This window comes from Ostrinia furnacalis, unplaced genomic scaffold, assembly GCF_004193835.3.
Source record: "Ostrinia furnacalis isolate ACB-3 unplaced genomic scaffold, ASM419383v2 OfSCF7446, whole genome shotgun sequence".
Classification (NCBI taxonomy): domain Eukaryota; kingdom Metazoa; phylum Arthropoda; class Insecta; order Lepidoptera; family Crambidae; genus Ostrinia; species Ostrinia furnacalis.
Window position 1 is genome coordinate 112,201 of NW_021137685.1, and position 15,717 is coordinate 127,917.

Sequence of the window (15,717 nt, forward strand, 5' to 3'; positions counted from 1 at the left end):
TAAGACAAAGAATAGGATTTAGAATTTTATGTGAGCCAATATAGAACCGTTTTCATGCTACATTAGCATGCGTGATGGAAATTCCTTGATAGTTATCTTCACTACGTTTTTATGAAAGTTTCTGTTTTCTGCAAAAATGATTAGGTATTTGACGTGTTACGTGTTCGTACATTAGTGACGTGGTCTTTACTTTAAAATAGTAATAGAAACTTACCTAAAATCGAAGCGATTGAAGATTTTATTATTTACGTAGAGCCAACATATTATTATTATTCCATCGTGTTCTCGATGCAGTCTAAGAAAATATTGTGGGTAAATATAAACATTCAGAGTAAGTAGAAAGGAAATATGCACATAATGCAGTTAGGTAGAAACCTTAGCGTTGGATCTACACCTCTTGATCTTTATTCACTAAACTAGAACCTCTGGTTATATCCATTCATATTACGAATTTGGTCATTATTGGCACAGCAGATGAAACATTATTTATTGTTTGACATGCGACATGTATGGCTCTGGGCAATACTTTATCAGTGGCGACTTGCCAACAGACGCCGTTAAACATAACGCCTGCTCGGCGCCCGATAGCAATCGCCATCAGTCATATTTGCCAGTTACTTTGAACTAGGCGTTTACATTAACTCATACACAAGATGTGCATGTGGATTGAGTGATCCTTGCTTCAATATCAACAAAAATCGGGGAAGGTTTAGTTAAAAGTAACCAACACCAACTTTTTCAAAACCTAACTTACCGAAAACCTAACAACTTTAGTAAAAATTTCATATTAAGCTAAGCTAAGCTTATGGCTGTTTTCCGGAAACACTTTCCAGTTGTGTGTATAATGTCTCTCCTCCTATGTTCTTCTGATTAATTTCGTTGCGTGTCCAATGACAGTTTAACTTTCCCCCGGGACAAATTTGAATAAGAATAAGAGAATAAGAATATTTTTATTGATGTAATACACTGTAACATTTTATATTGAAACCCTGGCTCCTAAACTAGTGTAAACTGTATTTCAGGAACCAGTGTCTTCCCAATAGGTGAATACAGACAGTTTTTAATATATTACACATCTCAAATTTGACCTTCACTGGTTGGGTTTTTATTGGCGGTCAAGCTGTAGATCCTGGCTACACAGGAGTTACAGCGGAGGGAACGAGAGGTGGGAATGTTCCCGTAGTATTAAACGTTACTTGCTATGCTAATATTAGTCTGTGCTCTGCTGCGTATAGTAAACGGGTCCTACTATTGACAATACAGGAAAGTCGATAGGATATTGTCTCAAGTCTAATAAAACAAAATATACGTGACTGTATTTTGGAAAAAACGTGGTCGTCAATCTGTCTTCACTAATACTTAGCCTATTTACTTATTTGAGTTAATTTTCCTCATACTTACCAAGTTGTTTTTTGTTTTGTTTATTTTGAAAACGTGTGCACAAAAAACTGTTAACATAACTGTTAGTTTATTATTCTAATTAAATCTAGAGTCATGTCAAACGCCTATGGAAGCTCATAAAGTCTCAGACTAGGATTGTAATGTTAGGTGATTGCCTAGAACACACATACAAGAAAAGGAAGTTAATGATTTGAATGGTTTGGCCCGTAAGTATTCTGAAACAAGTCAAGCTAGGCGAATCAATTTATGAGTATTCCAAGAGTCTTACATTGATTAGCATAGGTACCACGTTTGACTACGAGTACCTAACTATCTCGCTTTAAAGTGCGAAAGTTTGATCGCATGATCCTTTATTCTAAAATGTGTTAAATTAGAGACTACTTAGTTACAAGTAGTAAATCAACCAAACATTTAATTGAAGATCTTTCGGTGAATGAACTTTCATATTCCGCAAAACAACTTCAATTTTTCACTGTACCCTAAAAATAATAACATTTCCTTAACAGACAAGCAAGATGATCAATCTTAAACTGCGCGGGCGCATCTTAATGTCAATTTTCCTGTTTGGCCATACATCGGTTCTTTCCTCTCGCGACAACACAGAGGTCCTATAGTAAGTAAGTCATGTATAATACCATTTTAAGACGTCTAAACCAGTGGGCTGGACTTGTTAACCATATAAGTCGGATCGGTCAGTTGGTGCATCAGTCCTCCTTTGACTGTCAAGGGAACTACGTCTTGGGCTGACCAAGAAATATCAGCATGAAAGCGTTTTTGGTACTACTGGCTGCGGTCAGTGTGGCGTCAGGTATGTCCATTTTAGTATAAATAGTTATACTCTTGTATATTGTTTGAAGAAACTGCATTTTATCAAAAACAATGTTTCTATCATAGAATTAAAACGAGTTTATGCCTTTTTCTTTTAATATTTAGAAATATTGAAAATATGTATTATTTTTTAAAATCCCAAACGATTTACTTATTTATTTATTTAATAAAAAATTTGCAAGTAAGCTTACAGTGATCCAAAGCACTCACACCAATACTTATTTAGAGTAGGTAGTAGACTTATGTATGGTAGTTTAATTCTGTCTTTTAGGTACCTACCACTCGCTAAGTTATTCTATGTACGTAATTATTTTTCTGTTTTTTAAATTCCTCTACTGGATTTTCTTGCAATAAAACTCGAATACCTACTAATCTATACTTATAATAAATCTGTAGAGAGGTCAATTCTGTACATTAAATATATTTTCAAAATAACTATCAGGGGGTGATTAGTGATCGATACTGATGCCAAAAGAGCAATCAGTAAAATTTTTGTCTGTCTGTCTATGTCTGTCNATGTGCACATAAAACTGTTAACATAACTGTTAGTTTATTATTCTAATTAAATCTAGAGTCATGTCAAACGCCTATGGAAGTTCATAAAGTCTCAGACTAGGATTGTAATCTTAGGTGATTACCTAGAACACACACACAAGAAAAGGAAGTTAATGATTTGAATGGTAAGTTTGGCCCGTAAGTATTCTGAAACAAGTCTAGCTAGGCGAATCAATTTATGAGTATTCCAAGAGTCTTACATTGATTAGCATAGGTATCACGTTTGACCACGAGTACCTATCTCGCTTTAAAGTGCGAAAGTTTGATATCATGATCCTTTATTCTAAAATGTACTACTTAGTTACAAGTAGTAAATCAACCAAATATTTAATTGGAGATCTTTCGGTGAATGAAAGTCCCTTAGAATCCTCCTTATTCCGCAAAACAACTTCAATTTTTCACTGTACCCTAGAAATAATAACATTTCCTTAACAGACAAGCAAGATGATCAATCTTAAACTGCGCGCGCGCATCTTAATGTCAATTTTCCTGTTTGGCCATACATCGGTTCTTTCCTCCCGCGACAACACAAAAGTCCTATAGCAAATAAGTCATGTATAACACCATTTTAAGACGTCTAAACCAGTGGGCTGGACCTGTTAACCATATAAGTCGGATCGGTCAGTTGGTGCATCAGTCCTCCTTTGACTGTCAAGGGAACTACGTCTTGACCACGAAATATCAGCATGAAAGCGTTTTTTGTACTACTGGCTGCGGTCAGTGTGGCGTCAGGTATGTCCATTTTTGTATAAATAGTTATACTCTTGTATATTGTTTGAAGAAACTGTATTTTATCAAGAATAACCCATCTGAGATTATGTAATAGAAACTATGTTGCTATCATATAATTTTTTAAGATTTTTTAAGTGAAATGAATATCCGAAAACAAAGTTCCTGTTATGTGTTACCATTGGGGTCGCTAGAAGTTAGGGATTTATGGTGATATCGGGCATAAACCTTTTAATTTTAAATATTTAGAAATATTGAAAATATGTAGGTAACTAATCTTATTTTTTTAAAATCCCAAACGATTTACTCATTTATTAAATTAATAAAAAATTTGCAAGTAAGCTTACAGTGATCCAAAGCACTCATATTGCCAATACTTATTTATGATAAAAAGATAAAAAGATAAAAGATCATTTATTCACCGAGACAAGGTAATACAACAAGGTAGATGTTACAATAGTTATTATACAGTTCAGCTTATCTCACCAGCAAGCTAGTGTGTGATTATTACATTTTTTTATTGACCCATGCATAGTTAAAAAAAATAAAAAATAATAATCAGAACTTTCCAACTACAAACAAAGAACAGATAAATTATTTGAATTACAATATGTCAATAAAGATAATGTCAGTAAATATATAGATGAACTACACTGAAATGTCCCACCGACGATATTGACAGAAGGGCGCCACTATCTTCGTTCAACTACATGGTTTCCACCGTGGCAAAAATCGGAACTAGCGATCCGCTATAGACGGTGGCCCCCTGTCAGTGTCAAATAAAGGACAGTTCAGTGTAGTTCTACTCTACGTCAGTTATTCGAATACAGTCGACAGTCCATCCCAAAAAAAAAAAAAAAAAAGATTGATTTTAATTAATGTCAGATTCATGTACTAATATGAAGATATATAGAATACATACGATAAACAATAGGTATTAACCACTAGAATTTATATGTCAGATAATCTTTTACCGAGTAAAAACATTTGTCAACTAATAAATTAAATAATTTTCTATCAAATAATGTTCCATTTAGCTCTCTCAGTTGAGCTGGTATTTTATTAAATACGACTGTGGCCATAACAAAACAGTTCCGACTGTACAATGCAGTTCTCACCCTGGGGTGTGCTAGTTTGTTTTTGTGTCTGTCGCTAAATTTATATTGGTCTTCAAACTTGATAAATAAGTTTGGATACGTTTTTACAAACTTGCACAGTTCAAATTGGTAGTAGTACTTATGTACTCAATACTCAATATGTTTATTGCTAGTATGTATGGTAGTAGTTCTGTCTTCTAGGTAGATAAGTACCTACTAAGTTATTCAAATGTAATTATTTTTGCCTTTTTTAAATTCCTTGACTGGATCTTCTTGCAATAAAACTCGAATATCTACTAATTGCTATTATAATATAGCCAAAATATGCCTACTTATAAGATTCTAACAGTTTTATGTACCCTGCTGATGCCAGAAGTTACTCGTGTTACAATTTTGATCTGCTATAGGATTCTGACATGGTTTCAAACTCCTATGTCAACAACAACTTTTCATATACCTACCTAATTTATTTACCTAGTTCTTACGTGTCTTCTAGAATAGCAACAAACTCCACAAAAGTCATTTATTGTCTCACAATTCCAAGTCCTAACTAAGATTTTGAATCAATTCTCATGTCTCGTTAGCAGAAAGAAGCTTATAAGTTCATTCAATTTTCAAGGTAGAGTGAGTGTTTTGTTTGGTTGTATTTTATTTTTCAGGACAGAATCTATGACTTATAAATCAAGTTTGAGCGTTGTTTTTAATATGAACCTGATGATTTTTTCCACATTTTCCACATTTAAATCCTTCATCCAAGAGTAAACCAAAACTCTACTACTCTATCTTTTTCTACTACTAAACCATGGATGAATTGTGGGACTGTAACCCACAAAACGAGAGTTTTACGTAAAAACAATGCTGGAAAGCTAAAAATCAATAAAATCATGCAATCAGGTAAATAACGTCTTCCCATTTGCGTAGCTACCTGCATAAAAACGATCGATTTACCTGTTTATAGAACAAAAACTAGTATTTTCTACCTATTGGGAGTGTTGAACTTCCTTATCGTTAATCAAAATGCTATTAAGAATCAAATCAGATGAGGAAAATGTTGATTAAATATCCCACACATAAATAAAGTCACATTCGAAAGCACTTTAGAGCCGATAGAGGAAAATATCCAGGATAAAATATAACCTGTTTGAAAACAGATAAATATAGTATTTACATACATGTAGGTACTCGTACTTAAACGACCTCCACCTTGGCTTGGTACAGGTTGAACCAAAATAAAACCATACATTTTATAAAACTTGTTCCGAACATTAAACTAGTTGGTAGATGATAGCTTTTTATTTTTATAAGTTGAATAAACACTGCCAAGGTCCTGTGAAGATGCACCTTGCAGTATTTTTGAGCCCTAAGAATTGTTTATTTATTGTTGAGTTCATATTCAGTGGACAGGCACATGCATATTCACACACATAACTGGCTATGTTAGTAATAAAAAATAATGTTTAATTTGTACGAATTTAGTAGTAATTGGAGTAAACCTTCTTTGTTAGGAAAATTGAAATGGAGATCACTGAAACGTTTAAATTCTTTCTCCCTTACAGTCGACTTTTATCATCTTATGGTGATGGCTAATCCCTGATCATATTAATTGTAATATTATGCTATTTTGCAATAAAAATATTGTCTATATCAGACAAGTGTCTAAGCCCTGTATTGGCCTGGTCTGAGCCCAATCGTCTCAGTAAGTACAGTAACAATTGCCCCTCTTTACCAAATTATTTCTAAGGTTTGTTTACTGACATTACTTTCAATAGCACTATTTGTAGCTACAAAGCTACAATAGCTAAAGATAGTAGGATCGCTTTTTTGTATCTCCTGCTTGATTTAAAGCTAATTCTTCGAATCCCTGAGGTGATTCTTAATTTGCAGACTAGATTGACATTGATTTTCTGATCCACGGACTGAGGGACAACCATCTTACTTAGGTACACTAAAGAATAAAATAAAGAAAATGTACTTCATAAGTGTGTTTATACGGTAACTATTAATAAAGATCACAAACTTCTTGTAAGACTTAATGGGACGTAAAAAGTAAAAGGGCATTGGAAAATGGACCTACCTTATTTTCCGTCGTTTACAGTTCGAAACAAAATGTAATTCCTCCGGCTTATTCAATTGGGACGTCATTAGGGTCACGTGCGAGTAATTTTATTCTACGAGAACGCTTTTATCGGATTTACTTCGAAAAGAACACCATACTAAGTGTATGTGTTCAAAGAGATTCTAGTGTACCTAATGTTAAAACAAAAGAAAACTAACATAAACATTTTCTCAACGCAAACAAAAGAGAAATAAAAAGTTGGTGTTTACCAACGAAACTTTTTTTACATAAACTTAATACCTAAAAAAATAGTTAATTTCCTATTTTTTCGTTTCAGGGTTGAAGTACACCGGCCTCCGGGGTAAGTTTTGTATAAGTTATTAATTGTAAAAGTTTTGTAGGGCCTTTTTGTCGACCCAAACCTACTCGTAAAGAAAATGACAAAGTTTATTATGTGCTCAGGCGAAAATGGCTCTATGACTCTACTGTCTTTCTTGTTGGTAGTGTATTAGATTTGCAAAACATTGAAGGATATTGTGGGATCTAACTTCTATCACGATCGCTCTCAATATGACAAATATTTATGTAGATCCATTATTAGCCCATAAAAAACACTGATTTTTTCAGCAGTAATAAATGTTCAAATCAAGCTGAAAACGATTGCTAATACAAGTTTAGGATGAACCCATTATCACTAATTAGAATTTCTTTCTAAATCGAGATAGTTAAATTACGTTGCAAATAGTTAAATTTCGTTAAATTACCTAAAAAGCAAAATATATCACTTTCGTTTGTCGATGTCTGTCCTACCATGTATTAAATAGATACATTTAGACTCTGATTACCTTCTCCGCAGCGAAGTTCGGTTGGTCAGATGCCCTCGCCGACACAGATTATTTCTTCAAAATCCCTCGCACCATCAACGAGGCGGAGAGCAGCGGATGGAAGAGGATTGAGCGCCCTCCCGGCCCTCTGCCAGAACTGAGGATGTACTGCCCTCCAGGCAGAGCAGTCTGCCCTCTGTTTGACACTGCTGGATTCGTTGCTGGTCTGCAGATTGCTGTGAGTAGAATAGAAAATATTGAAGATGATTTTTAGAATACTGTAGCTGCTTCGCCGTGTGGTGACGGCAGAGTAGAATACATTTGTCACCAACTCCAACTCTTCCCGCGGGTGTCGTAAGAGGCGACTTAGGGACACTACACATCAAACAGAGAACGGGCAGCAGCGCTCTCTGAAGAACATCAATCTTTTAAACTGCGCTCTCCAACCCGCCTGCCAAGCGTGGGGATTATGGCAATACCCTCCACTCTAGTGAAGGAGGCTCATAGTCCAGCAGTGTAAAGGCTGTTGATGAGCTGCTGAAAAAAACCGAAGCCCCTGCTTAGGCATAGGCGATCTAGGGCTTTCAAGCCATGCTAAGTCCGATGGATACAGGGAGTGGGGGTGCGATTAGAACCATAGCTTCGAATCGGTAGCCCAACGCCAACATCCTGGGGAGGGCACTAGACCATTCTAGGGCTAGGATAGGCACAACAGGTAAACTGGTTGACATACCTACATAAAAAGTTTACCTGCATACTACCTAACTTGTATAATATTCGCTTCGCTTTATACCTTGGTGATAAAAAAACAAAGTCAACGCAGGTCACACGCAGCTTACAAGAGTAAGTAATGTACACCCACGTTACTTATCTGAATGATGGTAAAAAAAGTTAATTTATTATTGATAAATTGCAAAATTGGAGGTCATTACTTGTTAGGCTAGCCACTTTAGCCAGACGTCCAGATAAACAAAAGCATAGTACCTATATGTTTTAGTCTAACTTTAATGTATGTACTTACCAACTTTTACTTACAAGGAAGTACTTTAAGCACATGATTACTTCAAGAATATGCACGGCTGCGCCCGCGCCGCTCAGCAGCCGTTTATCTAATTTATTTAGATGAGCAAGATCAATCTCAGCCGGGCGTGGACAAAACGATAAGTCCAGAACGATCTCGCTTCAAGGTTATTTTTAGCTTTGCATTATGACTATATGCAGTAAAAAGTAACAAAGAAAAAGATACTACTACGCACGTAGGAAATGCAGTGGAAGTTTCCAGCTCTGACACTTTAAAAACATCATTGTGGCACCTTTTTTTAGTCGTGTAGTTAACATGTATCATGTAGTTAACGGAACTACATGATAGTGTTTTTTCCGGAATTATTAAAAGACCAACCTTTCGACTCTACATAAGGACAAACTGCAAATAAATATCTATCCATTCTAAACTTTCGTTTATTCAGCAACATTAGTTGACCTTGGGATGTGAAGTAATATAATAGTACTTTAAATCCATACGAGTACAAGGTGAGAACCTTTAATATAACAGCATTAAATATAACAATAAATAAACTTCTTAATGTTTTCTCAGCTGCCTGTTGATGACTACGAATCCCTGGCCATCAAACCTGAAAAGAAATTTGTGAAGTGGAACGCGCCGGCCGTCGAAGGTGAACCTGCCAAGCAGTACTGGACCCTAACCCAGTTCTACGTCTCTCAAGGTAAGGGTTAAAATCATTAGTAGTAGGTAGTTAGCCGCGTCGTTCTATCAGATTAGAATATGACCCTCCTCCCGAGAATCTCGTAAGAGGCGAATAAGGGACAAATGCGGTCATCAGTTCTCCGCAATCCATGTGACTAACGTTGGGAGTGTAGAATAAATCTTCCATTTGGCTCTAACAAATTGGAGAGAATCGTGCTCCTGAATTGGAGCCTAAATGACCAATGAAATGGCAAAAACAAATTACGACTGTCTGCTCTGTGCGTGCTCTCAACCACAGCGATTGTTGTTTGCAAAGATAAATTAGGTACGTTTAAATTGTCACATCCTTTCACTCACGTCGGCTATTGTGTCGATTTACGAGTAAGATTAGTTGTTGTATCTATGCTTATGTTTATAACTGATATTATAGACTGACATTCTTCGCAAGTACTTATTTCTTTACCTCCCCAACAAGTCTGGCCCGCGAGGGGAGTGTAGGTCAAATCCTCTTCTAGCCAATAAGAGAGAGCCTTGCCTCTTCGCCATAATTGTTTCGCTCTTGGCAGAGCGGTCGTGGTCACGTTGAGGCGTTGTTGTTCACGTCGGTTGTAGAGGCGGATATAGCTCTCCGCACGATCTCCCGCTATCTCTCTCTGTTGGCAGACTGCCTGATGATTTTACTTGGTCAGTCAGGTCCTCGTACAGTGAAGTTTAAATAACCTGATGGTGATGATGATGATGATGAAGAATTTTTTCCTTTCAGACTCCCTCAAGGCCGGTTCCGGTCCGCAGGTAGAGAACGGCGAGACCCTCCAAGATGGCGGCGTGTGGGTCACCGGGTTGGACGGCAAGCTCCTCAAGATTCCCATCTCTGAAGCTGAGCTGAACACCACCGCCTACAAGAGACAGAACTGCGTTCCTAACATGGGTGAAGATTTTTTTTTAAATATCACCAGTATGGAAACTTCCAGTCAGACTACGGAAGAATTGGAATTTTATTTTGCTAGAGTAAAAAAACTGAAAAATGAATGTGATTTTAAATATTGTTGGAAGCAAAAGTCTATTTACTAGGTAATCAATCAAGGAGGCTTGATGTGGGTGTGACATGTTTTTAAAACTAATCAAGACACTTATTCTGATCACATGGGGTGGATTGTTTACCCATTGTGAATAATGAAAATATTTTTATTTTTAACAAGCATTAAATTGTCTTTTATGTTTCTCACCTTACCATTCCTCTGTCCTCAGGCACCCACTACTACTACAACATGACAGAGCAGATGAAGTGCGAAGACCTACTGCCCTGGTTCGCTCTGACCACCAACGGGGAACTCCTGGGCACAGGCTTCATGATGTTCGGCAAGCTAGCTACGCAGAAGCCGCGCCACTGGTTCGAGATCCCACCTTCCAGATCTGAAGTTGCTGAGGTATGTCACTTGAACAAAAACAGGACTATTCCCACCTCTTGTTCCCAACAATCCCAACCGCTGTAGCTGTAGCTGTAGATCCGTAAGAGTTGCAGCAGAACTCCTGAGTAGCCAGGATCTATAGCTTGACAGCCAATAAAAACCCAACCAGTGAAGGTCAAGTTTGTCACTTGAACTGTAAACATGTCATGAATCATATAGGGTAAACTAGTCCCAGTAATTGGACAAAACACCCTTTATACGTCTTTATGAATATTATTACTTTAAAAAGCATAAAAAGTTCTTTCTACTAAATCAGAAATATGGACTAGTATTATATTATCTGTGATATGGCTTACTGATAAATTTTAATATGCTATGTTACTTATCTAATACAATTAATCATCTATAAATGAATGGATAAACCTGGGAATTTGGATTCAGTAATTCTTTATTTTTAGGAAAAACCAAATTAGATAACTACAATAACAATTTTATCAATTTAGTCGCAACATGATAAGAACCTTTGAAATTTTTCGAATTTCCCATAAGCCTCGTATCGCATATTCAAAATGTAAAACAAAGGCGTAAAACACGGCATTAAATCCACGGTTTGTATGCTAATTAGAGTGTAATTTCCCCATGATTTAGCCCGACCCGTGAGCCATAATCCCTCAACAAGGACCCTTATTAGCGAAATCAGCGTTTAAGAGATGTCCACGTCACTACCACCCAGTTTGCTTTATGGGGTGTATTTCGTATATCTATTGATGACAGTCACTTGTTTAGTGAAAGCCAACAGATTTTAAGACTCATATAAATACCTAAACTCAAACCAAGCATTATTGTGTCACCATAAAATAGTAAACAAACATGCACGTGATTTCTTAAACAACGCATCAAAGTAATAGCGTGACGTATGATTGGACTATGATCACTAAATTGTATTTATTAACACCGATAATCATTAATTTTATCTAAACAATAAGATATTTTGAAGATAATTCACATTATCACCCACAAGCCTTATATTACGTAGCGTAGCGTGTATTTTGCTGGCAACTGATAGCATAATTTGAAGATATGGAACTGTGTGCGCATCAAATCTTAACTAAATACATGTCGGGCTATCTAAGAATCATATGATCCAATCCATAGACTAAAGTTTCGCGATCTATTGTATTTCAATATTTGAACCATCCAATCACAAAACAGAATCTATTACGTGAGAGCGACGTTCCAGGATACAAGTCTAAGTGCGAGTGTTGATAATATCAACATGCCTCAAATATATTTATAGTACGTATGCACCTATAGGTGCAAGTGTACTATGTCAACAATCTAAATTCGATGGCGATAAGTAGAATTTCGCAAAATTACCGCAATCGCTAATACTCGTAGCATGGTACGTAATACGTAATAATTACCCTACGGATTTTCTTTGAAAGAGAACTTTTTGATAAAAAAAAAGCTGACTATCATGTAAAAAAATAATGAGGGTCGTTGTTAAGCTCCCCTATTTAGTCTGCTTTAGATCTTTTAGCTAAAGGTATTCTTTTTACTTTGCTCTACATAAAATATTGTTACCTAAAAAAATAAAATCTAATGGTCTATTTGCAATGTATAAAAATAGCTCTCATCGCAAATATTTTATAGGTAAATAATAAGATTCGAGANAAAATAATTTAGAGAACTTGTGAAAAGTCCCGCAAAAGTATGATGAGTTTTAAATTAACTCTTTCGTAAGACGTATTAACTGATACCATTTTTTGTCATTTACTTGACATCCGATTTGATACCAAACTTAATTCAAATTGCCCGTCCCGTCCCAATTGGCCACTTGAGAGAGAGCCAAACGACCAGCCCAGCCGATATAATCGAATGAATCATGTTTATAATGGCACTAAACTTTATGTTCCTGCATCTGCGCTTTACATCATGCCGTCGTTACACAGAGGATATACGTTGTCAGTATTAGTTAAGTGAAATGAAAATTAGAAATTATTTGGAAAGCGAAGAGAGCCTTTATGTGTCAGAAAATACCTACGTACACTGGTCAGGGACAGGAGGAAAATTTTGCTGTGTGAGAGTAAATTAAAGTTTAAGAAACCTTTACACCACCTCAGCTGGCACTGCAACAGATGCACACTTCACATATTATATTTTGCCAGTGGCTTGCACTTTTAACGTCCGACATCGTGTGTTTTCAGTTTTTACAAAGGAAACGTTTCATCAAAATGACGTTCACTGCTGGACAGAGGCCTCCCCCAAAGATTTCCACAATAACCAGTCCTGCGCCGCTGATCCAGGCACTCACAATCACAAGGAAAAGCCTACCCAAATAAAAAATGAGACATAGAGCTCTACATAAAAAATTATTTATTTATTTAAAGGCACAACCACAGAATACAATTCAATAAAATTACAATGATAACTTAACTAGGTTATCATTGTAATTTTCATTTTCATTTCATTTTTCATTTTCATTTTCATTTCATTTTTCATTTTCATTTTCATTTTCAAAGTAAATGTATACGGATGTTACGTTTTTTTCTCATCAGATCACCATCCCCTACGCCCCCAAATGCCTGGAAGAGTGGGGGACATCTTACGGGATTCTGTCCCTCCACATCTACTACATCGATGACCCATGGAACATTCGGTGCAAGTAAGTGAGTAAGTAATAAGTGCACATTCTTTTCAACTAACCCTTTAGATTTATGTACTAACCCTTGCTGATGTTTGAAAACTTTGAAGAGAACTTTTCCTGAGTTTCACTCGTCTTATTATCGATGAAATCGCGGGGAGAAAATTGTGAACATGGGTCATACAAGGCGAGAACAAAATAGATACTATTTTCCAAAATCGGCCAAAATTCTCTAGACATTCATTATTGACTACGACTAGCGTCTTAACACTTTGCAATATTTTTTTAATTTAAAGTTTGTTCTCTACTTATTCTATTATCTTTTAACTTACTTGTCGAATGTCTCCAGACTTAATTGCACCAATGCATTGATTTTTGCACGAACAAAGCATTTTGGAAAGCATTGTTAGCATGTTGATATTAATTTGTTTTACTATTTGATGGCACTTTAGAAAAAGCCTCTGACAATTTACTTGCGTCTAACTTACACTATAAATCGTTCATTTCAGCCAAATGCTGTCCATTGCTGGACAAATTCCACTCCTATGGATTTCCACTGGTCCTGCACTGTCTGCATCCTGGTGCTTCCAGCACATTAAATGACAATAATTTAAATAAATGTTTAACCCCTTTTTAGAACTCTTAGGAATGGAGACTCAGTGAAACCGGCTCCCGTGATGGGCAGGCTTATGCTGAACGGGTACCGGTACGCCAACCAGGTCGCCGACGAGGTCAAGAGACTCTTCAGCGGCTGATCATAGAAGCGACTTCTTTCACTTCTAATACTAGGCATGGAAACAAATGACGATCGCGAAATTTCACCATTTTAACATTTGCAAGAGTTACTNGAACAAATGAAGACCAAGAGTTACTCGCGTCATTTGTTTTCAAGCCTATCACCGTAATTGAACCAAAGAAATTGTTTAAAAATCATATTATTTAAAATACATTAAATTAATTTGAAGTACCTAAGAACTGAATAGCTATTTCTTTCCAAATTGGTGAAGTCGCTTTAATTAGATAATATAAAATCTTTATTAATGTATTCTGTCTGTGTTGACTATCAATTATTTTTTAATCGTACCTATTTATATCAATAGAGTCTCGTTTGAAGAGCAGTCGGTGACCGGTTTTAAGTTTAAACAACAAATAATACTTAAAATAAATACTTAATTGTGTACTGACTGACATCGTGTTTTATTTTCCTAACCCTTAACTTATTAAAGATACAAAAAATAACAAATAAAACACTGCTTTATACAGGAAAATAATCATTGGTTTCCTGGTTAGTATTTGATTAATATAACATTGAAAAACTCTATGCTTTACTGTTTTGCCGAAAATTAAGTGTGTGATGTGTAGGTAGAATTATCTAATGATAAATGTTGTTCGAGATATTATGACATTTATTAATTCTCGATTAAAACTTGTTAATTCAGCATTACCAACCTGTCTGTTAAGTTAGTTGCTTTCTCGATTAGCGGTTGATGATACACAAAATTAAAGTTTTATGCAGATTCTGTTAAACAATCAAGATGACAAGAACCACGTGCTGCCCATTCTTGACGATGACAAACCAAGAATTAAAACAACTTTATCTAATGCATCTTATCTGATAACTATGAAACAGGAGAAACCAATTACTACCACAAATTTTTATCTTACACTAGCTGTTCCCGCGACATCGTACGCGTGAAAATAGTTAGTTTGAATAATATTTCCCGTTTTTGCAACATTTTTCTTTACTGCTCCGTCCCTATTGGCTGTAGGGTGATGTTATAGCCTAAAGCCTTCCTCGATAAATGGGCTATCCAACACTAAAAGATAAGCGCGTTTAACCAAGCAACAAACTCTTCAGTTTTATAATATTAGTACCTATAGATTCATAGTAATAATATACAGGGTGGAAACGTTAAGTGATCTCACTCGATTATTTCTAAACTATACACGATATCGAAAAACTGATTACTGATTCTGAAAGTGCTTCACAAGCTCTTTCAAACGGTACCAATAATATGTTACAGAATAAACTGGATCTATCAGAAAATTCAATGTTTCCAGCTTCCATACATTTAGAACCACATAATATTAAAAACTATACAAGATATCCAAAAACAGTTTACCGATCCTGAAAATGCTTCACGAGCTCTATCCACCGGTACCAATAATAGATTTCAAAATAAACTGGATCCATCCGAAAATTCAATGTTTCCAGCTTCCTGGGCGTTAAAGCCGTTACGAGCGTGTTCGATTGAATTGATTGAGATTTGTAGTAATCTGCTCCACCTGTTGAAGAAGTAGCTGTCTCTTATTATTATAACAACCTAGAGATTGAATCCACCTAATATTATCTAATTTTGTTATTTGCATTTAATTTTAAAGTATTGATTGTACCCAAATTCCAATCTCTACATCTGCGATGTGTTTTAACTAGGGCTTGAATACCGGAATTCCGGAATTTCGTAACTC

At 35.8% G+C, this 15,717-nt stretch overlaps 1 protein-coding gene across 4 annotated transcripts; it reads left to right on the forward strand.

Annotated features, from left to right (window-relative positions):
* The first annotated feature begins 2,098 nt into the window (after positions 1 to 2,098).
* Positions 2,099 to 14,436, forward strand: LOC114364499 (uncharacterized). 4 transcript variants are annotated; one of them, XM_028320679.1, is made up of 8 exons: positions 2,099 to 2,209; positions 7,004 to 7,027; positions 7,523 to 7,728; positions 9,085 to 9,214; positions 9,959 to 10,123; positions 10,444 to 10,622; positions 13,163 to 13,269; positions 13,895 to 14,436. In XM_028320679.1, exons 1-8 carry the CDS (start codon positions 2,164 to 2,166, stop codon positions 14,001 to 14,003), a joined length of 966 nt encoding a protein of 321 aa, XP_028176480.1. In that variant the 5' UTR covers positions 2,099 to 2,163; the 3' UTR covers positions 14,004 to 14,436. The 4 variants fall into 4 exon arrangements, with proteins under 4 accessions (XP_028176480.1, XP_028176477.1, XP_028176479.1 ...); XM_028320676.1 differs by having other exon boundaries at positions 2,100 to 2,209; positions 13,163 to 13,277; XM_028320678.1 differs by having other exon boundaries at positions 2,100 to 2,209; positions 13,163 to 13,273; positions 13,895 to 14,090.
* The last annotated feature ends 1,281 nt before the right edge of the window (positions 14,437 to 15,717 follow it).